The sequence below is a fragment of the Diceros bicornis genome, chromosome 28 (assembly GCF_020826845.1).
Source record: "Diceros bicornis minor isolate mBicDic1 chromosome 28, mDicBic1.mat.cur, whole genome shotgun sequence".
NCBI lineage: Eukaryota > Metazoa > Chordata > Mammalia > Perissodactyla > Rhinocerotidae > Diceros > Diceros bicornis.
In genome coordinates, this window is record NC_080767.1 from 25,049,717 (window position 1) to 25,075,708 (window position 25,992).

A 25,992-nucleotide genomic window follows, 5' to 3' on the forward strand; every position below is an offset into this window, starting at 1 on the left:
TGGAAAGAAATGGATGGATTCAAAAGATATACTGGGAGGAAAATTAATAAGCTTTGGTTATAGGTTAAATATTGAAATGGGGGGAAACAAAGGCAGAAATCCAAGGATTACAAGAGATACTTTCAATCCTGCTCCAGAAGCACATTTAAGTATACACTGCAGGGATTCATCCAAAGAACATGAAAACACTAATTCAAAAAGATATATGCACCCCTATATTCATTGCACCATTATTCACAATAGCCCAGACTTGGAAGAAACCTAAGTGTCCATCAATAGATGATTGGATAAAGAAGATGGTAAATATATACAATGGACTACTACTCAGCCATAAAAAAAAGACAAAATCCTGCCATTTGGGACAACATGGATCAACCTTGAAGATATTATGCTAAGCGAAATAAGTCAGACAGAGAAAGACAAATACTGTATGATTTCACTCATACATGGAAGATAAAAAACAAACAAACACATAGATATAGAGAACAGATTGGTGGTTACAAGAGGGGAAGAGGGTAGGGGGAGAGAGAAAGGGTAAAGGGGCACATATGTATGGTGATGGATGGAAACTAGACTTTTGGTGGTGAACACGATGCAGTCTATACAGAAGGCAAAATATAATGATGTACACCTGAAATTTATACATTAGAAACCAATGTGACCTCAATTAAATAATTAAGTAAATAAATAAAATAAAGTGGCTATCCAGAGTTCATTAAAACAAAGAAAGTTAGCATTGAGACAAGATGGATGGGCCTTGAAGGCATTATGCTAAGTGAGATAAATCAGAGAGAGAAAGACAAATGCTGTATAATCTCACTTATATGTGAGACCGAACTCATAGAAACAGAGAGTAGAATGGTGGTGGCCAGGGGCTGAGAGGTGGGGAAAACAGGGAGATGTTGGTCTGAGGGTACAAGCTAAGATGAATAAGTTCTTGGGATCTAATGTACAGCACGGTGACTATAGTTGACAATACTGTACTGCAGACTTGCAAGTTGCTATGATGGTAGAGCTTTAATGTTCTCACCATAACAACAACAGCATAAAGGTAACTATGTGAGGTGTTAACTAACCTTATAGCGGTAAACATTTCACAATATATATGTGCATCAAATCATCAGATGCACCTTAAACTTACACAATGTTATACGATAATTATATCTCAATGACGCTGGGAAAAAAATTAACCACATTAAAAAAAAAAGGTTACTAGTCTGTTTTCTTTTCTGTCTTCCCCCCTTACCCTCCTTTTCCTCCTTCTCCTCTTCTTCCTCCTCTTCTTCTTTGTTTTGTTCTTTTGTTTGTTTTGTTTTTGGAAACAAGACCTCCTCTTGAATCAGGATCAATTGTATATGAAAGTACCAGTAAACTCTTGCAAGCTAATTGAGCACATGCCTTGAAGGTCAAGATCAAAAGGGCACGTGGTATTTTGGGGATAAGGTAACTCAGCAGGGATGCCTTTCACTGTCAGTTATAGCCAAGGGTTGAAATTTTAGAAGGGATGATCTCTTCAGAAGGTTTACCATTCTTGTGACTTCTCTTCTGAAACTCTCCAGCAGATGTTTCTAATGCCCCGAGGAAAAAGTCTGTAAAAAAGAGCTGGTGAGGGCCGGCCCCGTGGCTTAGCGGTTGGGTGCGCGTGCTACGCTGCTGGCGGCCCGGGGTTCGGATCCCGGGTGCTCACTGACGTACCGCTTCTCCGGCCATGCTGAGGCCGCGTCCCACATACAGCAACTAGAAGGATATGCAGCTGTGACATACAACTATCTACTGGGGCTTTGGGGGAAAAAATTAAAAAAAAATTAAAAAAAACAAGAGCTGGTGATGAATAGTACAAGATCAGCAGAGGAGGCTGAGAAAGAGGAGCCCACCGGAGTCGCAGAGAATGAGCTTCGAATATTTAGCAAAACAGGAGTAAGACCTCAGATCCTTTACCAGCTTCTCTCAAAAATCCACCTCACCCTGAAATCAAGGTCATGGCCAAATTTCTACAAGATGGACCAAGTGGTCACTGGGGCCTCTAAAGTCATTTAGGACATCTGGAATCACATTTGACAACAGGGGCAGCCAAGGAGACAGCTCCGAAGGGAGAATGGAGGCCCTGACAGGAGAAGGTGGGTAGAGCTGCACCCTGCAAGGCCCTGCCCACCTCGGCCGAGAGTCTCACCCCTCTTCTCTGCTTTGCTCCAAATCCCACTCTGGAATGTCTGGCTCTGACCAGAGGTAGCCAGCTCTGAGCTGGGCATGGGGCCACGTTGGTCAACAACGGACTTGGGCTGGTTTCTCTGGTCAGGGTAGGCAAACAGGAGTGACTTGCGCTTAGGGATTCTAAAGAGAACTCAAGGCTGTGGGAGCAGACAGAGAATAAGAGAGAGACAGGGAGAAAGACAGACACACACACACACAGCGAGGTAAGGAGAGAGAATAGAGATATTAAGAGTAAAGAGAAAAAAGAAGAGAACGATATTGAAGAAACAGAGGGGAAAGAGAAAAGAAATTAGAGAGATAGAGAAATAAAGAGATAAGAGAAAGTGAGAGTGGAAAGGAAACTTAGGAGAAAAAGAGAAGAATGGGGGGCCTGCCTGGTGGCATAGTGGGTAAGTTCGTGCATTCCGCTTCAGCGGCCCCGGCGTGTGCGGGTTCAGATCCCAGACGTGGACCTAGGCACCGCTCATCAAGCCACACTGTGGCAGCATACCATATACAAAACAGAGGAAGATGGGCACAGATGTTAGCTCAGGGCTAATCTTCCTCACCAAAAAAAAAAAAAAAGAGAGAGAGAGAGATTGAGAGAATGGGACAAGGATGGGGGAGGAGAAAAGAGAGGAGAGACGCTTGCATTCCATTCTCATCACATCAATCACAGAGGAATGTTTTCAGGTGTTCTCTGTCAAAGAAACACTCATCAATCGTCTATGAAACACCATGGAAGCTCAAACCTGTGCATTCATGTCAAACAGCTCTGTCCGCACCTGTCTCCCAGGGAATGAGAACTCCCCTGGCTCCTCTTTCTCAGGCCCAGCCGTGAGCTGGACTGCTCTGGGCAGGGAGGGAGGAGACTGAGAGAGGAAGAAAAGGCATGGCTGAGAAATGACCCATCAGGGGCCAGGAATTCCCACTAGTAAGTGTCATTAACGGATTAATCTGAGACACCCCGGACTCTAAGATGTACCAGATTTTGCAAATGAAAGCTTATGAAGCAGTATTTTTATTAGCAAACCTTGGTGTGTTTTAAAAGTAAATTGCTGGGGCCGGCCCCATGGCTTACCAGTTAAGTGCGCGCACTCCGCTACTGGCGGCCTGGGGTTCGGATCCTGGGCGTGCACAGACGCACCGCTTGTCCGGCCATGCTGAGGCGGCATCCCACATACAGCAACTAGCAGGATGTGCAACTATGACATAAAACTATCTACTGGGGCTTTGGGGAGAAAAAGGGAAAAAAAAAAGAGGAGGATTGGCAATAGATGTTAGCTCAGGGCCGGTCTTCCTCAGAAAAAGAGGAGGATTGGCATGGATGTTAACTCAGAGCTGATCTTCCTCACTAAAAAAATAAAATAAAAAGTAAATTGCTATGAATTTCCTTCTTAAAACTGGATCTCTTTGAGGCTAGAGGTTACACAGTCTTACCTGAAAGTTGTACCAACATTTATTGATACCTATTCAATAACAGGCCCTGTACTAGGAACAAGGTACAGAAAAGCAAGACTCCCTCCCTCCGTTCAAGAATCTCATAAGCAGTGCTGTTCAACAGAATGCTCTGCAATGGGGGCACGTTCTATCTCTGTGCTGTTCAAGATGGTAGCCACTACCCACATGTGGCTATTATTTAAATTTAAATTAAGTAAAATTTGAAATTGAGTCCCTCAGTCACACTACCCACACTTCCAAGTGCTCAGTGGCCACAGGTGGCTAGTGGCTGCTGTATTAGAGAAGGCAGGTAAATGATCAGATAAGACATGGACACACATATTTTAATGTAAGGGAGGTTGCCAAAAAGAGATATAAATTAAGTTTTCTGAATGAAGTTATTCAAATCTGAATTAGGGGAGGAAGGAAAGAGGAAGAAGCAATAAGGATGGAAGTTTCCATAAAGAAAGTAGCTTATGGAGGATAGATAGGGTTCCATCAGCTGAAATGGAAGAGAACAAGCACATCCATGATGGAGGACACAGCTTGAGGAAAGTCACAGAAACGTGAAAGTGGAGCTTGTTTTCTCAAGTAGTAAAAAAAAAACCCAGTTTGGCTGAAGCATAGACAGAGGAACAGAGAGAGGGAAGGATAATAAAGGTGTGTTTGGTCCTTAAGTGGAAGGCTCAGATGCCAAGGAGTTTATTATTAATCCTATAAGCAGTGAGAAGCCAGAGGATTCTAAGCAAGGGAGAAGTGACCTTTGGGAATGATCCTTCAGGCAGCAAATGAAGCCTCTACTCAAAAGAAGAAACCGAAGCAGTATTGCGAGAGACTGGGAGAGAGATCTTACAAGATGAAGGAGAGCAAGGAAATGAGGAAGGAGGCGCCGCTAGTGGATTACACAATAGAGGGCTGTGTGGGGGACTTATTTTGCCCAAAATAAGAATGGATCTATAAGCCTAACTGTAACTGTGGAAGGCAGATCCCTGAAGTCATTTCCTGAGCCAATGTCTTTACGGAGGAGGAATCATCCAAGAAGGGTGAGCTTTTTCACAACCATTTGCCAGCCCATTAACCTGTACTGCAGGATCCCTTCCTCCAATACCACTCCCACTGTGTCCCCCGGTAAGCTAGCACGGGCTCATCATCGAATGAGAATGGCGTAGAAAAAAAGGAAGCAGAAAAAAGAGGAAAATGAGATGGAGAGAAGAGGTATTTAAAAAACATGTGCTGGGGAAGCCAAAACAAATTCCCAGCCATTCCTGCTGGAGGAGATTTTATGGGGCGAGACGTCCCCAAAATGGGTTTTGAATTATACTCTGCACCTCATAAAGCACGGGAGCTCTTGGCAGCCCGCTCACACACACTGCCCTCTCATTACCTGCCCGACCCTCTCCAGCAGGTGCGCATGCTGGGAGACCCAGGCTGTGCAGGTAACCCAGCGGAGGTGAAAGAAAACGGGGCTGAGTGGACTGAGGTCTGTGTTCATAAGCAGTCTCAGCCCCCTGACTTCAGGCAAGGTATTGGCCTTCTCTGGGGCCTTGGTCTCCCTCTGTGCAATGAGAGGGATGGTCTGGATAGGCCTGAGGGCCCTGAAAGTTCTAAATTTGGATGGCCTGGAGAGTTGGTGCATGGATAGACAGAGTTACAAAGAGCTGCTGTAAAACTCTATGTGTGTATGGGAGGGGATGTGTGGTAAGGACAAAGAGGATGTGCTCTCATTTCCTCAAAAGGTGATGGAAAGATCAGGTGTGGTCATAGATTAAAAAAAAAATTCTCTGATAATGTTTAATTATTTTTAAAAAATATTGAAAAACTACCCTCAAACAAAGAAATATCTGGAATGGCATTCAGGAAGTCAATGTGATCTGGGAATTGAACAACAGCTCTACCTTGCTCTACATCCCGTGCTAGGTTACTTCACTATTTGAACCACAGTTTCCTCATCTGTAAAACAGGAGAAGTGTTGGGGTGTCTCCCTTAAAAGGCCACCCAAAAGGAAAAGGGCATCAGTGACAATTGCTGTGCAGTCCCAGGAGGGGCCATGAACTCCAAGACTCCAAAGACTTGAGTTCCTGGCTCATCTCTGAGATTCAGTTTCCTCTTCTTTATTTTTTTTTAATTAATTTTTCCAGCTTTATTGAGATATAATTGACATGTAACATTGTGCAAATTTAAGGTATACAATGTGTTGATTCCATACACTCATATACTGTAAAATGATTAGCACCACAGTATTTGCTAACACCACCATCCCATCACACAATTACCATTTCATTTTTGTGGTGGGAACATTTAAGATCTACTCTCTTAGCAAATTTCAAGTATATGATACAGTATTGTCAACTATATCCATGCAAATAATCCATAGTCAATCTATAAATCAAAACTGGGGTGACTTTATTATGAGCCAATTTGAGGACTACGGCTCAGGAGAACTTTTCCACCAAGGAAGAAAGCTCTCTGAAGAAGTGGGATGTACAGAGTGGTTATTACTGTCTTGGAACAAAAAGCATACATCGCATATGACAGAAATGTCTTTTACTACTGTCACGAGGTGCTTTGCTAGCACAGCAGGTCAGTGGTCACAAAGTGAGCACAGCAAGTCAGTGGTTAGCAGGTCAGTGGTCAGAAGATGAGTTAAAGCACATCAGCAATTAATCCTTACTTTCTGGGAAGAAATGCTTATCCTTAAAGAAACGCTGATAGGGAGGAGGCAAGATCTCTATCTTTAAGGGCATCATTCTTGGCTTTGGGACATTGTAAATGTTTAAAGCAGATGTACAATGCAATGCATGCTCAACAGGCCACGTCATGGCTTTCTGGAAAAACAAGGTCAGGCCAAAATAGTTTTAAAGCAAATGGCCTCCTCATAAATTCCAATATATCCTATTACTTTTCATTTATTCATCAACTATAATCGCCATGCTGTATATTAGATCCCTAGAACTTACTCATCTTATAACTGGAAGTTTGTACCCTTTGACCAACATTTCCCCATTTCCCCCACTCCCCAGCCCCTGGTAACCACCACTCTAGTCTCTGTTCATATGAGTTTGGCTTTTTTAGATTCCACATATAAGTGATATCATACAGCATCCATCTTTCCCTGTCTGATTTAATTCACTTAGCATAATGCCCTCAAGGCCCATCCATGTTGTCGCAAATGGCAGGATTTCCTTCTTTCTCATAGCTGAATAATATTCCATTGTATGTATACACCACATCTTCTTTTTCCATTCATCTGTTGATTGACACAAGTTTATTTCGATATCTTGGCTAGTGTGAATAATGCTCCAATGAATATGGGAGTGCATATATCTCTTCAGCATCCTGTTTTCATTTCCTTTGGATATATACCCAGAAGTGGAATTGCTGGATCATATGGTATTACTATTTTTAATTTTTTGAGGAACCTCCATACTGTTTTCCATAGTAGCTACACCAATTTACATTCCCACCAACAGCGCAAATGAGTTCCCTTTTCCTCTTCTTTAAATCAGAGTTTTGGACAAAATGCTATCTAAAGGCAACCACTAAAATTTCTGTGACTGAATGCCTCTGTCAACCTGAAACGTGTATATATTTCAAAAGCTTTTAGCTAGCCTTCTCTCCACTGACCACCAGTTTAACCAGTGCCTTCCATCATTTCTATACAAGATCCTGAAGCTCACCAGTCCTGGATGCTCACACTAGGGGAGGTACTTTCTCTCCAGCAATCTTAGGATTTCGCCACCAGGTGAGTTGCATTTGTAGAGAGATCCAGTTTGTTTCCCAAACCTATTTATGCCTGTGTGTTTCTTATAATTATAAAATGTAATGAAATATTGTGGAGATTAAAAATTTATGAACATCGAAAGAAAGCAGTTTCTATGAGGACTAAGTTGATTTTACTGTAAAAATAAAGTCACTTAAATATTGCTGTTGAGTTAGGTCAGGTGTGACAACTATAAAAATTTAGAAAGGAATCATAAAACTCCGGAAGAATTACTTGGCAAGCATCTTTAAGTTCTCTGTCCCCTTTAATGAAACCGACATTGGAGATCGTATTTGGTGCATTATGAATGTGGTTTATGCAAGAAAGATGGCATGGGACTCCAATCAGCTGACCTTGACTCAAAGAAGAGGCCCTGGGTCTCCATCAAACAATTGGCAAAGACACACATTTACGTATTTTAAGTTAAAATGAAATGTTTAAGGTGCATTATTATTTTTTTATGATTCCTTGATTTAATAGACTTTTTCTATTAACTAACCAACTGCCAATCCACATGGCTTCATAAAAGAGGGTTTCTAAAGTAAGCAACTCAACCTAAACCCAGGTAACCCTCTCCCGAATTGTCTGTCTCCCCACTCAAGTGAGAAAAAAGTTTAAGGAAAAGGAGAACTGCTTTATCAATCATGTCAAATACCTTGCCAGAAAGAAAGAGACACCCGCCTCCGACTCATTGTGGTAATTGTTCCCTTTCTGGGTCTTCCCTTGCTAGGTTCAGGTTCCTCTTTTAGTTCTCCAGACAGAAGAATCATTATCATATTCTCTCTCTCTCTCTCATAGGTCTCTGTTTTCATGTATGTGTATATATATATGTGTTTGTGTACATACGTGTATGTGTTATGTATAGACATAGGTACACTTATATATATATATACATATACATACGTATATATATGTATGTATGTATACACACATTTTCTTTTCAAGTAGGGGTCAGTAAAGAAAAGGACTCCCTGCCTGAGGCCTGGAGGCCTGGAGGAAATCTGGAGGTAGATTCTGAGGCCTGATCACGCTCATGAGACCTGAGCAGCTTTGTAAAGCTGGCTTAATATTGAATATAGGATGGTCAGTGAGCTTTCTTCAATTACACTATCTCTAACAAATACGGCAGGAAAATTAACCATCTGCTTTCCAATATATTGTACCCGGGGCATGGAGGATGCTGCTGCCGTCTAGGCACAGTACAATGCTTGTAGAACAGTTTTTTTTAAGCTGTGGAATCTTCCATTCACATGAAATTGGAGCTCCAGTGTTACAGACAGATAAAAGTGGAGGTCTCTTTAGCTTAAGTCCAGAGCGATTCATACTCCCCTGATCTATCATAGAACCCAGTTTGAAAAACAAATGCCTGAACAAAAAGGTGGTTTCACTAATATCCCTGAGTTGCTTGCAAGAAACTTGCCAAAGTGACCTTGGACAAGTTACTTCCTCTCTGTTGCATCACCAAAGGTGGCTTTTCAGGTGAATATTTATTCCACAGTCCGCAAGAATCCCAGCAAACTCTTCATCATGATTGCTTCCAGGGAATGAGATTGGTCGAGAGAGAGACTTTCCCTTTTTCTTTATAATACCCCTGAATTGTTTGAATGTGTTACAACAAGCTTGCATTCCTTTTGTTAAAATTTAAAATTAAGGTTAAAAATTCAATAAGCGGGGCCGGCCCGGTGGCGCAAGTGGTTAAGTGCGCGCGCTCGCTGGTTCGGATCCCGGGCGCGCACCGACGCACTGCTTGGCAAGCCATGCTGTGGCGGCGTCCCATATAAAGTGGAGGAAGATGGGCACAGATGTTAGCCCAGGGCCGTCTTCCTCAGCAAAAAAAGAGGAGGATTGGCGGATGTTAGCACAGGGCTGATCTCCTCACAAAAAAAAAAAAAATTCAATAAGCATGCATGTACTAGCTGCTGGAGTTAGATATTAAAGAGACATTATGTTTAACTAAGGAAGCTTACAGACTAGCGAGAGAGACAGACAATTAAACAATCACAATACCTCCATGAAAACATGGACTGCAGGGAATATACAAAGTGCTTGGGAGATAACTGTTTTGGAGGAGCCAGGAAAGTCATCGTGGAAGCAGCGAAGGTATGTTCAAGCTGAATCTTAAAAGATGGGTAGTACTTACGAGGCAGGAAATATATTTTTTAAACGTATATTTTAGAGGAAATCTGGCAATTAAGTGTGCATAATATAAATTGTAAACAAATATCTTTGTCTCAGTGGTTGGACTAGATCAATGTTTCCCAAAGTGTTGTGAATATATATATATATATATATACACACACACTATATATACTATTACTATATATATATATTACTTAAATAGTTACATACTTTTACAGGCTATCTTCCATTTATAGCAAGGTATTCTGGAGTTCCATTCGTGATAATGATACAGACTCGTTTTAAAAATAAATACTGCTAATCCCATTTACTACATGACCTTGTGCAATTGACTTGATCTCTCTGAATGGCTATGTCTTCTCTGTAATATGGAGATACTAAAAATACCCATGAAAAGGAGTTTTTTTAAATCAAAAAGTGCAAATCTTATTATCCCAATAGACTGTGGGGATGAATTCCTTGCATTTCTGTGCCGCCAGGGACTCAGCACAGGGACTCGGATGGAAGAACCACTGAATAATGACTGAAGGGGCTTAGCTCCAGGCAAGGGGAGCTTAAGGTGACCCAAGGGTTTTAGTTGAACTGCTTTAGTCTAGGGAACGTGAATAGAATTCATCTCCCATGCAAACCCCAGTTGATGGTAGTGACTGATGAGGGCATTGCAATGAGAAGGGATCTGGGCCTGTGATTAAGTTATGGATTAGTAATGTCTGATCACACATATTTTCCATTTATTCATTCAGTAAACATTTATTGTGCTCCTACTATGTGATAGGCACACACACACACACAGCTCTAGGCACCTGGGATTCCGGAAGCAAACAAGACTCGAAAGTTTCTCTTTTCTCGTGGAGTATCCAGCGCAGCACAATCTTCTCCAGCTCCCTGAATATACATCTGACAATACCCACTTAATCTTTTCTGAGAGCCAAAAAGGAACTGTCATTTATTTGAGGTCACACAGCAAGTGAATGGCAGAAAAGGACTAGGATCCAAGGTATTTGCTTCCCAAACCAGCCGTTTGTATTCTGCAGACTTGCAAAACCTGTTTGATTTTCCAAGGTTTGCAGCTGCCCTTTCTCAGCCACCAGCCTTCCCACCTGCTGTCCCTCTTGGGGGAAGGCAGACCTTCTGTTTCCTGGCTGGGAGCAGGGAGGCAGGTGAGCAGGACCATCCCTAGAGGCCTCTGCAGTTTGGAGAAGTGGTTTAGAGAGGCTAGGAGAATAAAGGGGAGAGAGAAAAGAAGAGAGGGAGGGACAGCAGGAGTCTTGCTATTGGCGGACAGGTAATTGGTAACTTTGGGCGGTCAGCTTCTCCAGTCTCCCTCCCTGGGGGAGGCTGGAGAGAAAGTAATTGAAGAAGGTTCCCTAAGAAATTAGTGTGAGACTGGGCTTGGAAATATGAGTTGCACCTGGGTTCAGAGCCGAGCGTTTGATCTGCAGAGGGCCCAGGAAGGACGCAGAGAGGGGGGAAGGAAGAGAGGGAGTCAGCTGTAGCCTGTAGCAGCTTCCAGCCTCAGAAGCTCCCTAAGGGAACCCTTCTCTCCCTCCTGGACTCCTGCTGAGCCAAGGGGGCTGAAAAGAACCTCACAGATCACTTTGTTTAATCTCATCATATTAGAAATGCACGGAAGCCCAGAAGGCAGAAGGGACTTGACCACATCCAGCAGACCTGGGACCAAGCCCCAGGACTCCTTGCTCCTGGTCCTGGCCACCAGATTACCCTGCGCCGCCCTGGGTTCCATGAGGTCTTTATTCACAGGACTTCCTTTGAATTGTCCTAAACTCCTTCCAACTGCAAGGAAAAGGGGGAGGAGGCAGGTCCTAGGGATTAAGGTACAGGCCTATTTTTTTTGTTGTTTATTTAACAAGCACCTAGTTAGCATCTGCTGATGCCTGCTGGATGCAGGCACTGCTCCACATCTTTCATAAACTTTAGCTCCTGGAACCCTCATAACAATCTTATAATAAGCAATAGAACAACCCAGTGAGGCAGGTACCTCTCAAGTGGTGTTCACGACCTATCACCCCTATTCCTGCCCATGGTTCATTCATTTTACCAGGAAATATCCACCCAGCACCTATTAGGTACTGTGTCCTGACTATATAGTTCAGAGAGCAAAGATGAACAAGACATACTTCCTACCTTCAAGGAGTTGTCAGCTAAAGGTTATTAAAAATAAATGGAATACAATGCTACGGGAGGAGGGAGTATCAGGGTGCTACATTGGTCAAGGAAGACTTCTCGGAGGAGGTGATATTTGAGTTTTGGGAGCATGGTGGAAACTGGAAGATGAACTCAGAGAGGAAGGCAAATTATACAGGATATTCTAGACTCTGAAAAGGAATTAGGATTTTAGCAATGAGAAACCACTGAAGGTTTGAAACAGGAGAGCGGCAAGATCTAATTTGCTTTTGGGGAAAAAAAAAAGCACTCTGGCTAACTGTATACAGCAGGGTCGGCAAACTTTTTCTGTAAAGGGACAGTTAGTAAATATTGTAAGCTTTGTGGGCCAGATAGTCATTGTCGCTACTCCTCAATTCAACTCGCCGTAGGGAGAAAGCAGCCATCGACGATACATACACCAATGAGTGCGTTCCAATAAATCTTTTTCTATGGACACTAACATTTGAATTTCACATTATTGTCACATATCATGAAATATCATTCTTTTGATTTTTTTCGATTATTTTAAAAAGGAAATAGCCTTAGGGGCCCTACAAAACAGGTAGCAAGCTGGATCTGGCCCGTGTGCTACATACTGTATGGTACAAAGAAACGATGGGGATGGAGAGCCAGTAGGAAGACCAGTTAGGAGACTGATCCAATAGCCCCAGTGAGAAAGGATGGCGACTTGGACGAAGGTGATGGCAGTAGGAGATTATGAGAAGTGAGTAATTTTGAAAGTCACTTTAGAAGTAAAACCAACAGGGTTGGCTGACTGAAGGGATGAGAGAGGCAAGAGAAAGAAGAATCATGGATGACTCCCTTACTTGAGCAGCTGCGTGAATGGTGGTTGGATTTCCTGAGACGGGGAGAGTGGGCAGAACAGACTTGGGTAGCAAATCACACGTCGGCAGTGCGATCCCTGACAGGCGAGAGAGAAACACCGCGTCTCTGCGGGTTGCCAAAGAAAATACAGGATGCCCAGTTAAATTTGAATTTCGGATAATCAATGAGTCATTTTTATATAACTATGTCCCAAATATTGCATGGGACATACACTAAGTATTGATTGTTTATCTGAAATTCAAGTTAAACTGGGCATGCTGTATTTTAGTTTCTGTATTTTTATTCACTAAATATGGCAATCCTACCAGCGGGGTATGTGTATTCAGGAAAAAAAAATCTATCCAAGCCTTGGAGGAGAAAGAGGTTTCTCAGGTAACAGCTGAGCTAAGACTAGGAGTTGGCCAGGTGACTCAGGGACTGGAAAAGTGTTCTAAGCAGAGAGAACAGCATTTCCATTCCAGGGTCAGGTTGGGGGAATAAGCAGGGTGCTTGCAGAAATCTGCAAGTCAGCAGTGAGGCTAGAGCCTCAAATGCAACAGGGAACATCAGGAGGAGAGGCTGAAGTGGTACCCAGGGGCGACTTCACCGAGGTCCTCCAGGGACATACCAAGGAGTTGGTACAGTTGTTAAAGTACAGATACTCAGGCTTCTCCCCCCGTGCCTCAGCAGGTCTGGGAGTGAGATTCTGGGTTCTAAGGTGATTCTGATGAGCAGCTAACTTGAAGAAAGTCTGGGCTATATAATCTGGGAGCTTTCCCACCTACAAATCTCAGGAGCCTAGGAAGCTGCTTCTGGCTCTGAAATCTTGACAAGAGTAACCCAGTCATCAGAGCAAAGGGAGCGCAGGATGAGTGCGCAGCCTCCCATGCGGACTCCTCAGAAGGGGGCTCTGTCCATTGGGAGGGAAGAAGAAGGTCCAGAATGTTTACCCATTGACCAGCCCGGCTCCCAAATAGTCGCTCTGCGTCTGGCACCTGGTTCTCATCTGGCGGCGCTGTCTCTCAGGCTCAGTGCAAGTAGACCAGACGCCTCCCGGAGCCTTCCCTGGTCGCCCCGCCCCCTTCCCTCCTCCGCCCACAGCCACCACTGAAATGATTCCCCCAAATGCAGCTATTACTGTGACTGGAAATCTCTTTACTGCTGATTCTGCTAATGGAAATGTTCCTTGCCTTTTCGGCTGCTTGCAAAACCACTCGTGACTTCCCTGGGTGCCTGAGAGCAAGGCTTTGTCAGCCAGCCGCCACCAGAAGGGAGAGGATTCTGCCCCGCTTGCCTCCCCCATCACCCACCTGTCTGAGACTCAGCCTCTAAGAGCTTCTCTGTCTCAACTGTCCTCAGACAACCCCGGAGTTCCCGCTTCCCTCTGCTCCTGGAGAATGAGCAGAGATCAATGGTCAATTTCATCCTTTTTTGCCTTGCTGGGGGGTGAGGGGGAGGGAGTGGCCAGGCGTAACCAGAGCATGCTGGAGTGAGAAGAGGGGGAAGGGAGAGGGAATTTGCATTCATTATTTATTGCTACCTCCACCTCCTTCCAAAAAAAGGATTCCAGGTGGCTAAGAGGCACAGGGCAAAAACTGTGCCAGACGCTGTGCTGGCTGCTCTGCACACACTGTCTCCCTAAGGATCCATACAGCTTAGTGCAAGTAAACACTGAGCAGGGTGCCAGGCACTGACTAAAATTTAGTTTATGAAGGGTTCTCCAAAACTAATGATTACATCAACCCAGAGAAGCGCTTATTACATTATCTTCACTTTATCGATGGGCAAATAGAGGCTCAGAGAGGTGGCATACAGAAGTCTGCAGTTAGGAAGTAGTGCATCTGGGATCCGATCCCAGGGCTTTGGGACTTCAGCGCTGGCACACATTCCACCCCAGGACACTGCCTCTGAGTGAGAGGAGCTGGGCTAGAGGCTGGATTTTGCTATGGATTAGCTGAGGGATCTTGGAAAATGTACTTCTCTCTGCTAGGTAAACAAGGGAGTTGTGCTGGATCTCAAAGGCACTATTTTACCCAGTTATAATATTCTAGAAGTACTCACTATTTATTTGGATTTTATAGCTTTATGATATATATATAAATATTATATCCCACGTGCACAGAGAATATAATACATATCCCATTTTCAAAGTGAGGACCTAAAACAGCACCATGCTGCTAAGAAGCACTAGGTGGACAAAACTCAACTTATGATCGCATGGAGAGACGAGCAAGTGCAAATGGTCAAACAGCGGCTGTATCTCAGATGCATGATGATTCCTCAAAAGAGAATGTGGAGCTTCTGGAAGTTCCTGGAAGGACTAGATCACAGGCCCCCTAGTATAACACTATGCCTAGCACAGAGTGGGAACTCCCTAAGCACTGGGGGGAGAGGAGAGTGGAAAGGGAAGAAGGAAGGAAGAGGGAGAGAGAGAGGGAGAGAGGATGGAGAGAAGGAAGAGTTAAAATGGCACAGAAGTGTAGGAATTTGCTTGTCGAGGAGTCCAGGGATAATGAATGGCATCTAGAGAAAATGAGACAGGCCTGGTGCTCTCTGGGCAAACTAGCAAGGAGCGACAGGGCCTGGGGAGATGCTGAGTCAGCTCCTGGCGGCACAGAATCAAGGTGTTCAGTCCCTCGGGTCTATGAGGCTGTCACACCTGAAGTTCTTATATAAGAAATGTCTGCAACTTCTTGGTAATGAGAAGAGGAAGAGATAAAAAGTAAAAGAGGTTGTCAAAGATAGGGAAACTCAAGAGCACTCCTAGTTCTGTGCAGAATGGGAGGCAGAGAGAGAACAGGGTTTGGAACCTGGCAGACCTGGGTTTGGACCCAGCTCAGCCGTATAATAGCTGTGTGGCCTTGGGTATGTTCCTTAAGTCCTCTGAGCCTCAGTGCTCACCTATAACATGGGATGAAATCTATCTGTTTTGCAGCATTGTGGAAGGGATGAAATGAGATCACAGATGTCCTGGCATGGCATCTGGGGTATAGTAAATGTTCAATAAATGGTTGCTTTGTTCATAACCTAGCCCATGCCAGAAAGGTAAAGTCCAGAATACCAGCTCCCTACAACCTCCAGTAGCCTGGCTGCCTTTCCCTAAGTTGAGAGGAAGACACATCAGACTAGGAGTCAGTAGACTGAGATCGGTGCCTGCTCCACCACTGACTTGCTACAGTGACCTCAGTTTCCCCATCTTTACACAGAAGGGTTTTCTTTAGGTAATGTCCTAAATTCTTACCATTTATAACATTTGATGCTCCCAAAACCATGACGCATCATCTCCCCCCAAACGTTCAGTGCCTCTCTGTTTGCCACAGTGCAAAGATTCTAATCCCTTATCTGGCTTCCGTGATTCTCAAGATAAGGTCTTCCCCAAACCCAATACTCTTTCCTCTAATCAACTGGTCCCATTACTCATCCTACAAATACCCTAGAATAATAAGGATGCAGGAGAAGGTAGAGGAAATGGCTGTGGGAGCTCAGAAGGGAGAAGGCTTTATGGAAGAGGTGGCATTCCAGCTCAACCTTAAGGGATAAGTGGAATTTCATCACCTCTCCAGTTTTGCCCAGTATGGATTCTAGGATGAGACCTGGCAAACCCCAGGTTCTAGTCATCTAAGATACCCTGAACATTTAGGATGTGCCAAGCATAGGGTGAGTCATTGCAGCAGAGATGAAGGAGCTAAGTTCGCTGCTTATGGAGCTCACAGGCAAACAGCACGGACAGACAAAGAGACACAGGAGTATAAGTTCTGCTCTCATTCTGCTCCAAGCCACCATCATCTCTCACCTGAACTGACTCCTACAGGCCTTTCTGCTTCCAACTTTGCTTCTCTACAGAGCAGCCTAAGTAATTCTTTTGAAACTTAAGTGAGGTATTGACGCTCTCTTGCTTAAAATCCTGCCTGGCTCTCCATTTCACTCCAAGTCAAAGCCCAAATTCTGATTGACAGCAGTCCATATGGCCCTGTGTGACTCCCTGTCTCCTCTCCTGTCCCATCCTGCCCACCCCTCGTTCACTCTAATCAGGCCATGCTGGCTTTCTTGCTGCCCTTGAGCCCTCCAGGTGTGCTCCAGAGTCAGGTCTTCGCTGCAGCAGTTCCCTACCTGGAATGCTCTTCTCCTAGATATCTGCTTGGCTAACTCCTTCATCGCCTTCAAGTCTTGGTTCCAATCCTACATTCTCAATAAACTCCTCTCACTCTACCCTAATTAATATTAAAACTCATCTCATCTGAAAAATTTCAGTTTGATTTTTTTTTCTTTTTTTCATAGAAGTTATCACCTTTTCACATACTACAGTCATGTGTTGCTTAACGACAGGGATATGTTCTGAGAAATGTATCGTTAGGCGATTTCGTCATTGTACGCACATCAGAGTGGACTTACACAAACCTAGATAGTGTAGTCTACTATACATCTAGGCTATGCAGTACTAAATCTTATGGGACTACCATCATATACATGGTCCATCATTGACCGAAACGTCATTATGTGGCACACGACTGTATATAATTTTCTTATTTATTATGTGTATTGTTGTCCTCTGCCCACCACACACACACACACACACACACACACACACACACTTCTGGATACAAGCTCTCCGAATGCAGGAATCCCTGTCTTTTGTTCTCTGATATATCCTAAGCACCTGGAAGAGTACCTAGCACATTGTAGGTGCTCAGTAGTTCTTAAGGGACTAGACGATGTTATAGCAGCCTTTATATTGATAGTGCGTGCCAAGGCCCAGAGTGTTCAACTCCAGAGTGAAGAGGTCAGGAAAGGCTCCAAAGATAAGCTGACATTTGAGTTCAGTCTTGAAAGGTAAGGAGGAATTTTCCCAGGGGGTGGTGGGAGAGAGATATAGAACAAGAAGGTGGGGTTCTTAGTATAGGACAGTCTGAGCAGAGTCTGATCATGGACCTTGTACCACAATAGGGAGCTTGAACTTCACACTGAGAACTATGGGGAACTAGTGAAGTGCTCTAGGAGAGGATAGCCATGATCAGATTTGGGCTTTTAATGAAATCACTCTGTCTGCAAGTACAGACGATGGATTGGAGAGGATAAGATCAGAGGCAGACAGACCAGTGAGTTGACTACTGAAATCGTAAGAGAGAGAAGTGGTGAGGACTGAGCCTGCCAGGGGCTGCGCAACGGGGATGCAGAAATGGTTCCTCTTCATGGTTAAAACCCTAACAGTTGATACCATACAACATCTTTGTTGATTTTTGACTCACAGGTTAGGTTGCTTGTTCTAGTGTGCCAGGAAGGAAGCTACAAATATATCTGTCCTGAATCTTACATTGTGTAGTCACCACCCACCCCCTTTCCAATCCAAAGGGAAATCTTTATGGGGGTTGTCGTCCAAGAGAACTACAGACAGCAGCAAAGAGCCAATGAAAGGAAAGCGCTAGCAATGGAGAATAGAGCGAGTCCTGCCAAGCACTGCTGCCTGCCTCCTTCTGGGGCAGGAGGCTGCAAGCTCTGTCGGAAGGAAAGAGAAGCCAGCTCTCTTTCGCTATAGTTAATCTTCTGTTGCCACTAGCTGGTCAGTATGAGAACTTGGGAAGTATCAGCTCGGTAAAGGAAGCATCCCCATAATCATGCTCCATGTCAAGGTTAAATCCGACTCTTCCCTTTCCTGGAAAAGAGCAGCCTTCTTCTGCTCACCCTCAAAGGCAGCTAGTGAAAGGCAATGGAGGCCTCCTCCTCCCCCAGAACAAAACCCATCAGCTCAGGCTCTCAGGAGAGATTGGCAGCAGCCAGCTGGATATTTGGGCAGGAGAACAAATTCAATTTCCCTAGGGATATTTTTCGCCTTAGATTTTTGTTTTTTGGTTTTTTTGCAAGGGAAGGAGGAGAGAGTGTGCACTTTACGATGTGCAACCGAGCTGTAGACACTAAGATGTGTTAGAGGTCCAGTGTGATGGAAAGAAGTATGGAGTGGGACTCAAGACCAAGTTTGAACTGCTGGTCCTTAAGCAGGTGTCTTCCCTCGTCTGGGCTCCAGCATTACCATATAAGACAGAGGCGGTGGATTCAGTGTGCTCTGACAGTCTGTGATGCTCGGAGCCCATCAAAGTTACTGGTCACGGTAACAGCTTTCATGACTTCACCCCAAGAAGTCACGATCACCCTCCATCCTTCTCTCCCCCCAGCACATATGTTCACACCGTCCTAGGGCAGCCAAGCCTAGTTTACAGCAAAGCAAGGAGGTGAGAAGCAGAAGGGTTTGCCTGCCAGAGGCCTAGTCAATCCTATTGCCAGACCTGCTGTGAATTAAAACTATAGAATGATCTTACAGCCTGACAGCCCAGTTCAGGCAAACGATCAAGCTCTGGGTCACACCAAAGCTTGCAGAGCTGTGCTGTCTCGGCTGGTGTCATTGACCCCGGAAACAGCAAATCTGGTTGGCCTTGACCAAACTTGAGGCTCTCTAACACAGCTGCAAGGAGTCTCCCCCGCCCCATCTCCCTCCCTTTCTCTCTCAGTAACATAGTACTTTCTAAGGGCAGACAATACATTCCTCTCTGCCCTGAGTGAGTATTAAATAGGTTTCACCAAATGGGTGGGAATGGAGTGAGAGAAGTGAGTGGGAAGGGGGAAAAGACTCAGATCAGAGACCACTGAACACTCCCCCGACCAGGTCCCTTATTTACAATGTCCCAGAAACCTGGAACATCACAGCAGAATGGGACCTTGAAGTTTGAGTGCTACTGAAATACTTTATTTAGTGCTAAGGGATCTGGTGCCCATATGAGAAAATAACATATATATATATACATTTTTTTTAACTTAGCTTTGTTTGAAAACATCAAATTCACCTTCTTATTCACCCCAGAATCTCTTCTCTCTTACCCATACAGAAAAGAACACTGGAATTGATTTTAATGAATATTCTGTGGTCAGAAATCTCTACAGAAGACCCAGCTTACTAACATTTGTATGTGTTCTTCCTCCATCTTAATAACTGGCATCAATCTTCAGAATCAAACCAGAAATCAAAAAGGGCAGATAGCCTCAATGTCTCCCAGGGCTCGGGTCCTTTCTCCAAACGCCCGCCAAACAGCTGTGTAGTCTGGGCTCGAAGCATTCCTGGGAGATTGATCCTACCATCACTAGGGGTCAGAATGCTGGGTTGTTGGACAGTCCCTAGGACACATCTTCCTGTGGGTTGAACTCCTTCCCCTTAGTATCTGCATCTTTTGAACATTCCTTAGAACCAGACAGAAAAGAGCACATTCCTCATTCTGTGTTGACATTTGAAGGAAGCTCCTGCAGCTCTTTGTGGGCTGTTCTTCTCAGGCTAAACTCCCTGCTTCTGGCAAACCTTCTGAGCTGGTACCCAGCTCCTCATTCCTTCTGGGGGCTTTACTCCTTGGGTGTCCATTTTTTGTCTGTATTGTAAGGAATCTTTACAGACCTGACCAAGTTGGCATTTTCAGACTGTATCTTTCTCTCCCGCTCAGGCCAATCAGCTTCCTGCTAAGAGCATCTTTTGGGGACAGATCTTCAGGACACCGCCAGATCTACTCATGCAGGTGCATTTAAAGACATACTATTGGATGATTTCTCCTTCTTCACACGCCCTCCCCCAAATAACAGAGCACACGCTTCACCTGTGGGATTTACATGACAAGGCAAATTAGTAAGAAATGTTGACAATGAGTAGTTACTCAATTTTATCTTTATTCCCGGCTTTTGCTGAAACAAGACTGGTGATAAACAGTCAGGCCTGGCCACTATTAAGAACAGCAAGAAGGATGCCATTTCTCAACGTGTAGGGCATGAAAGCTAAATCCACAAGCAGACTCCGGGGCTGCCTGGGGGCAGATGAGGACTGAGGGATGTGCGGGTTCACCTTGGAAGCCCTGCACTGGCAGGTGCTCCTGTTCAAATTCTTTCCTTTCAATCAGTCCTTCCCAACACCCCCACGTTCCCAGCAAAGGAAAGAAGACAGAGAGAAGCAAGAGGAGGTAGGTAGACTGACTGAGTGGGTCAGGGCACTTCAAGTTCATAGAATCTTTACACCAAAGGATTCTTTTTGGGTTCATCTACCTACTCATATTAAAGCACAAAGAACTGAAACTCTGGGGATAAATGACTTGTTCAAGGTCACAGTGGGCCACAGCTGAGATTTCCAGATCCTAACCAATATTAAGTTCCCAAGCTGTATTGGAACACTCAACTACTCCTCCAGCATATCCTCCAAGGTCTAGCTCGGTGTTTTTCCTGTCCAGGAAGTGTCCCCAGCCTTCTCTGAGTCTATAGAGATGTCGTCCTTCCCTGATGTCACAGAATGTGTCATCTCCATCACTCATTGGAACCATTAAATAGAATGCCCTTTGACATCCCACGAGTCATAGAACTTTGAGCTGGCAGGGTCATTAGAGGTCATTTAACTCATGCCTCCCTTTCAAACTCTCATACTTCAGCTCACCATTGTAGCTGAAGTTCTCTTGGAGAAAGGTTCTTGCCATGTTGATGATTGTTATATCTGTCTACAGGACGCAGTACCATGCTCTGCATAAATGTCACCAGCCCCTGAATGCACATTTGGCTCAGGATGCGTGTTTAGCAATTACCAAGAATGTAGGTGTCTGGTAGACAGAGATTCCAGCTCCACGTCTGCCATTACTCACAATGCGACCTTTGACTACGTATCTGACCTCTCTAAGAAGGCTTCATAACCTGTAAAATGGGAATAGTAGCAGTGACCAAGCCATATGTTTTATGTGAATTAATAATAAAAGGCACGAGTAAAGCTTTTAGCACTACATTAAGGATTCAATAACAATTTGCTATTCTTTGATCACTTTTAGGGAAATTCACTTTGTCAATGATACTGACTTATAATCAGATTCTAAAGAAGAGGCCCAGACACAGAAACTTGGGGGATCTTCCACCTCTGAGGGAAACTTCCATCTATATAAGGCAGGCTGGAACATGAAGGGGAGAGCAGAAATACGAGAGGAAGAGATCTGAAGAAAAGTCTTTTAAGTCTGGGCATTACCAATAATAGAGCTGATAACTCAAACAAGAAAGGCAGAATGGAAGTAGAGAGAGCCAGGTATGTAGGTGACTTCAGTGAATGGGGAGGGTAGGCAGTGTGTGCAAAATTACCTTGAAGTCCCCAAACTGGATTTCGGGTAAAATGGGAATTCTACTGTTTATTTGTTCCGTTCACCCCCTTTAAAGCCAGAGATGTCTTACCACCACTAACTCTAGGCCCACAACACAAACCATGGCCTGAGGGCTTTGGCAGACACCAGCACCCCCTAGCGGTGGCTCCACACACCCCACTATTGGCAGGATCTGGCATGTTCTGACTTTGCACTCCCAGATGTGGCTTATGCAAGCTAGTAGTGACAGACTGGCAAGTAGTGAAAGACTCACGCAACCCGCCAGAGACAAACCCTAGGCAAGGATGTTTAAAAGATCTGGGGATGGGATGACAGGATGGGGCTACCTTGGGACCCTGGGAGAGGTATGGCCATAAGTGACTCATAGTATCCCCCCACCAGCCCTCATTTCCAGCCAGCCTGGCCCTCCCAGAGCTCATTGTGCACTCTGTGTTTACAGCAAACAGTGGAAGACCAACACAAATAAAAAGCCCACGTCTCCCTACACAGCTCCTGCTATACTCGGCCATCTGGCGACTACCTCTCTAGCCAAATTCCCCGGCGGGAGTGCCTTGAGCTGCCAGTCCAGGGCGCTGGGGGGAGGAGGAGGAGGCGGGAACCCAAATCCCCACATGCATCCCAAGGGCTCAGCGCTGCTGAGGAGGACAGCACCTCGCCACGCCACAGCAGGCGGTCCCCAGCCGCCTGGCTCAGCAGCGCGCGTCAGAGAAGGTAGAAGGCTCCAAGTGGAGGGCACCAGGAGACTCGCAAGCTGATGCTGCGGTCCTGGGGGACTCAAGACTGCCAGTTCCTCACACAGTTCCTCACTCAGCTTGCCCCAGGCTCCCTGACACCGATTCCCTCTCGAAAGCCAAAGTTTAAAAAAGCAGAGATTGCCAGCCCCAGGAATTCTGGGGTGACTCCTATAGCTGGCTGGACTGGATCCTCCACATCCGTGAGGAATTGGAATGCTCTGGGGTACTGGCTTCCAAGTCACGCCATACTCAAGAATGCCCTGCTTTTCCCCTCATTTAAACAGCCATTTAGGGAGATTCCCACTCCCGACCTCTCAGGGCACCCCAGAGTAGAGAGATCGGGAGGGTGGAAGGAGAGGTGCGACTGGAAGTGGTGGCCAAGGGACACCCTCTGTGTCTCCTGAAGGACCCCTCCCCGAGGGGAGGCTAGCCATGAGCCCAAGGTTAGCCCTTCGCCCTAAAGAGCCCGATCTCCAGCCTCATCCCCTTCCTTGGAAACGGGCAGCCCCACAGGTGCACGTGGGAAGGACTATTGGTGTGTATGTGTGTGTCCCCTCGTATGTGAATGCTTGAGTGTGTGTGTGTCGCACGCCAGACGCGCCGCTGCTGGAAGTCCCCTGGGAACCTGCCAAGCGCTCTCCTGCCTTGCCTACAGAAAGCCCAGCATGCTCAGGTTACAGCCAGCTGGGGAGAGCCCAGGGGCCAGAACCCGAGGATCAAGCACAGACCACGAGAGGACCTGGCACTCGCTCAAATATCCAGAGGCAGCCAGCATGAAAGGGAAGGGGTGGGGGGTGTCACAAAAATACATTAAAAAATATTATGGCTCCCAGGAGAGAGAAGTCTAGTCTAGATTACTCTTTGGGGCCTGTCGGGCAAGCAAAGAGTTAACATCAGAGGTTCAAGCCGGGATCCTGAAGGCGCTGACAGCAAGGCCCACCACCCCGGCGATGCCGGAGCTGAGCCCCATCCCGGGAAGGCAAAGATCCGAGAAACAAGAGCTCGGGAGTCTCCGAGCGAGCCCCCGGCGCCTTCCAGGCGCTGTTGTTGGCCAGACTCCGACAACCAATCGCGCCCCGCGCCCCCCAGAGGGGAGGGGTGAGCGAGCGATCAGAGAGCGCGGGAGAGCTAAGGGGGAACAACATGTTTGTAAACGCTCTCCGAGATAATTAAGCTATCAATTACCCGGGTGGGAAATCAGGCGCGCTTCCCACAGCTCCACCGAAGGGCCGACTCCTCCGGGATTCGCGCTGGGAACCAGCAGGAAGCAAGCTGCTGGCGAACTTTCTGATTAACTTTTCCGTTTGAGCCCCCATCCTCACCCTTTTCCTCTCCCCTTCAAGTTATTATTATGAGCCCAGGGAGTGAGCTGCGAGGAAAACTCGCTCTCCGCTGGGAGCGGAGTAGAAAAGCGATGCGACAACGGGGGTGGAGGGACAATCAGAGAATCTGGAAGTGGAGACCTTGGGTTCAGATTCCCAGTCCTCAGAAATCACGCAATCCTCCCCAGCCCCATTTCACAGATGGCCAAAAGGGAGGCCCAGAGAGGGTAAGCGACTTGGCCAAGGTCACCCAACCCATACGGAAACCGAGTTTATGCGAGCTGGGGGATTGTACGTGCAGCTTCTCGGCTCCGATTCTCGAGAAAATCTACCCGGCAGAGCAGAGCCGACAACTCCGAGGCGAGAGCGAGGGGGAGGTAACCGCGGGCGGCCAGTGACCGCGCCCGAGGAGCAGCGGGCGGCTGGACCCGGACCTGGCCTCGGAGCGGGGGACAACCCTAGCCCCTGGCTCGAGCACACTCAGCGATCTGGGGTCTCTGGCGTCAAGAATAAATCGCGGCAGAGCCCAGTATCTGGACTGAGACACCGAGGGACAGGTCCCCGCTGCGGGAGGGTTGGCACGCCCCCGGGCTCCCGCCACGCGCTCTGCGGGACCTCCTACCCAGTACTGCTTGCCAACCACCTGTATGCCCTCTGGGCCCCTCAGCTGCCCTCTCCCAACCCCGCTCAGGGCAGCCCGGGACGGGGATCCCCAGGGCGCCCCCACCCGTGGCTTCACTTAGGGGCTCAGGGTTCCTTGGGACCTCGCGTGTGCCGGCGCCCAGGCTTACCCAGGGTGAAGAAGGGCAGCTCGGTGTTGTCCAGGTCGTCCTGCACCGCGATGCGCCCCGGCAGCTCGTTGCGCACAAAGAGCAGGAGGCGCGACTCGGCGGCAGTGCCCGCGGAGCCGGCGGAGCCCGGAGCCGCGGCAGCGGCGGCTCCGGCCGCGGTCCCAGTCCCGGCCCCGGCGCGGGCGCCGCTCCAGCCGATGTCGCTCTCCCGCAGGGCGGGCAGCGTGGACACCGTGACGGTCTTGAGCCGGCAGGGGCTGTCCGGCTCCCGCGAGGCGGCGGCGGTGGCGCCGGCCAGCAGCGGCGGCGGCGGCAGCAGGAGCAGGAACAGCAGCAGCGGCGGCGGCGGCGCCGGGAGGAAGCCGAGCCTCAGCCGCCCCCGGAGCCCCGAGCCGGGGCCGGGGCTGCGCCGGGCGCCGGCGGCGGCCATGGCGGGAGGGGCTGCGGTGCTGCGAGCCGCGGCGGCGGTGGCGAAGGAGGAGGAAGAAGGGGCAGCGGCGGCGGCGGCGGCGGCGGCGGCGGGCGCCGGAGCGAAGCAGGACGCCGGAGCTAAGGAGCCGTGGGAGCCGCTCGCCAGCAGCCCCCAGCTCCCGGCTCCGCCTCCCGCTCGGCCCTGGACCGCCCCCCCGCGCCGCCTCCCCGGGCCCCGCCGCCCGTCCCCTTCTCTCGCTCCCCCCCGCAGACCCCGAGCGTTTGGGAGGCTCCGCCCGGCCTCGTGCAAATCCCAGTCGCCCCCTCTCCTTTCCCAAGATCCCCCAATGCCGCCCTCCCAATGTTCTTTAGCCACCCGACCCCTCTCCAAATTCCTAAGACTTAGGGACCCCCCCCGCGCCTCCCCTAATTCCCCCTGGCTCAACCCAGCTTACCCAGCTTCACCCCACCCTGGCTCAACCCAGAGGCTGCACCTGGGGGCGCGCCTTAGCCCAGCCTTGCTCCAGGCCCCGCCTTCTTGGGGGTAGGGGGCGCCTCTGGATGGCCAAGGCTTAACTTTGTCTCACGTCAAGCCCAATAACAAGTCCTGTACCCTTTTCTAGTCCTTGAAATAATTCCTTGTGGCCTCAGAGGCCCCTTCCCACCCACTTGCCCACAACTCACGCATTCTGGCACCACCAGGACCCACCTATTCCCTCCACCCAGGGCTCGTGGTTGCACTAACTGCTAATGGACAGAGGGGTACCGAACTCCATCCTCTAGCCCCTAACCTTCCAAACTGACTCGGGCCAGGATGCCCTGGCCCCCTAGCTGCCGCCCTGCAAGCCAACCCACTCACGCTTTTATTTTATTTGGATCCCTATTCCTAGCTTGGAGCAGCTCTGCTTGGCTGCTTCTTGCGCTCTGCATGAAATTCCTGAAAAGGGTGCAAGGTAGGGACCTACTGCTCTGCTTCTGGCTCCCAGGGGCTCCTACATCCTCTGCCCCATTCCCAGAGGAGGGGTCTGTTCACCAGTTCTTCACCCCCAGTCCTCCTTCTCC

General features: G+C 47.4%; 1 protein-coding gene across 4 annotated transcripts in view; it reads right to left on the minus strand.

The window, feature by feature from the left end:
• ASTN2 (astrotactin 2) overlaps positions 1–25,014 on the minus strand; it is an 831,863-nt gene extending 806,849 nt beyond the window's left edge. For all 4 annotated transcript variants that reach the window (XM_058523878.1, XM_058523879.1, XM_058523877.1 and 1 more), the window contains exon 1: positions 24,520–25,014. In XM_058523878.1, the coding sequence (XP_058379861.1) occupies positions 24,520–24,949 (430 nt within the window). In that variant the 5' untranslated portion in view covers positions 24,950–25,014. The remainder of the gene's footprint in view (positions 1–24,519) is intronic.
• Between the last annotated feature and the right edge of the window lie 978 nt (positions 25,015–25,992).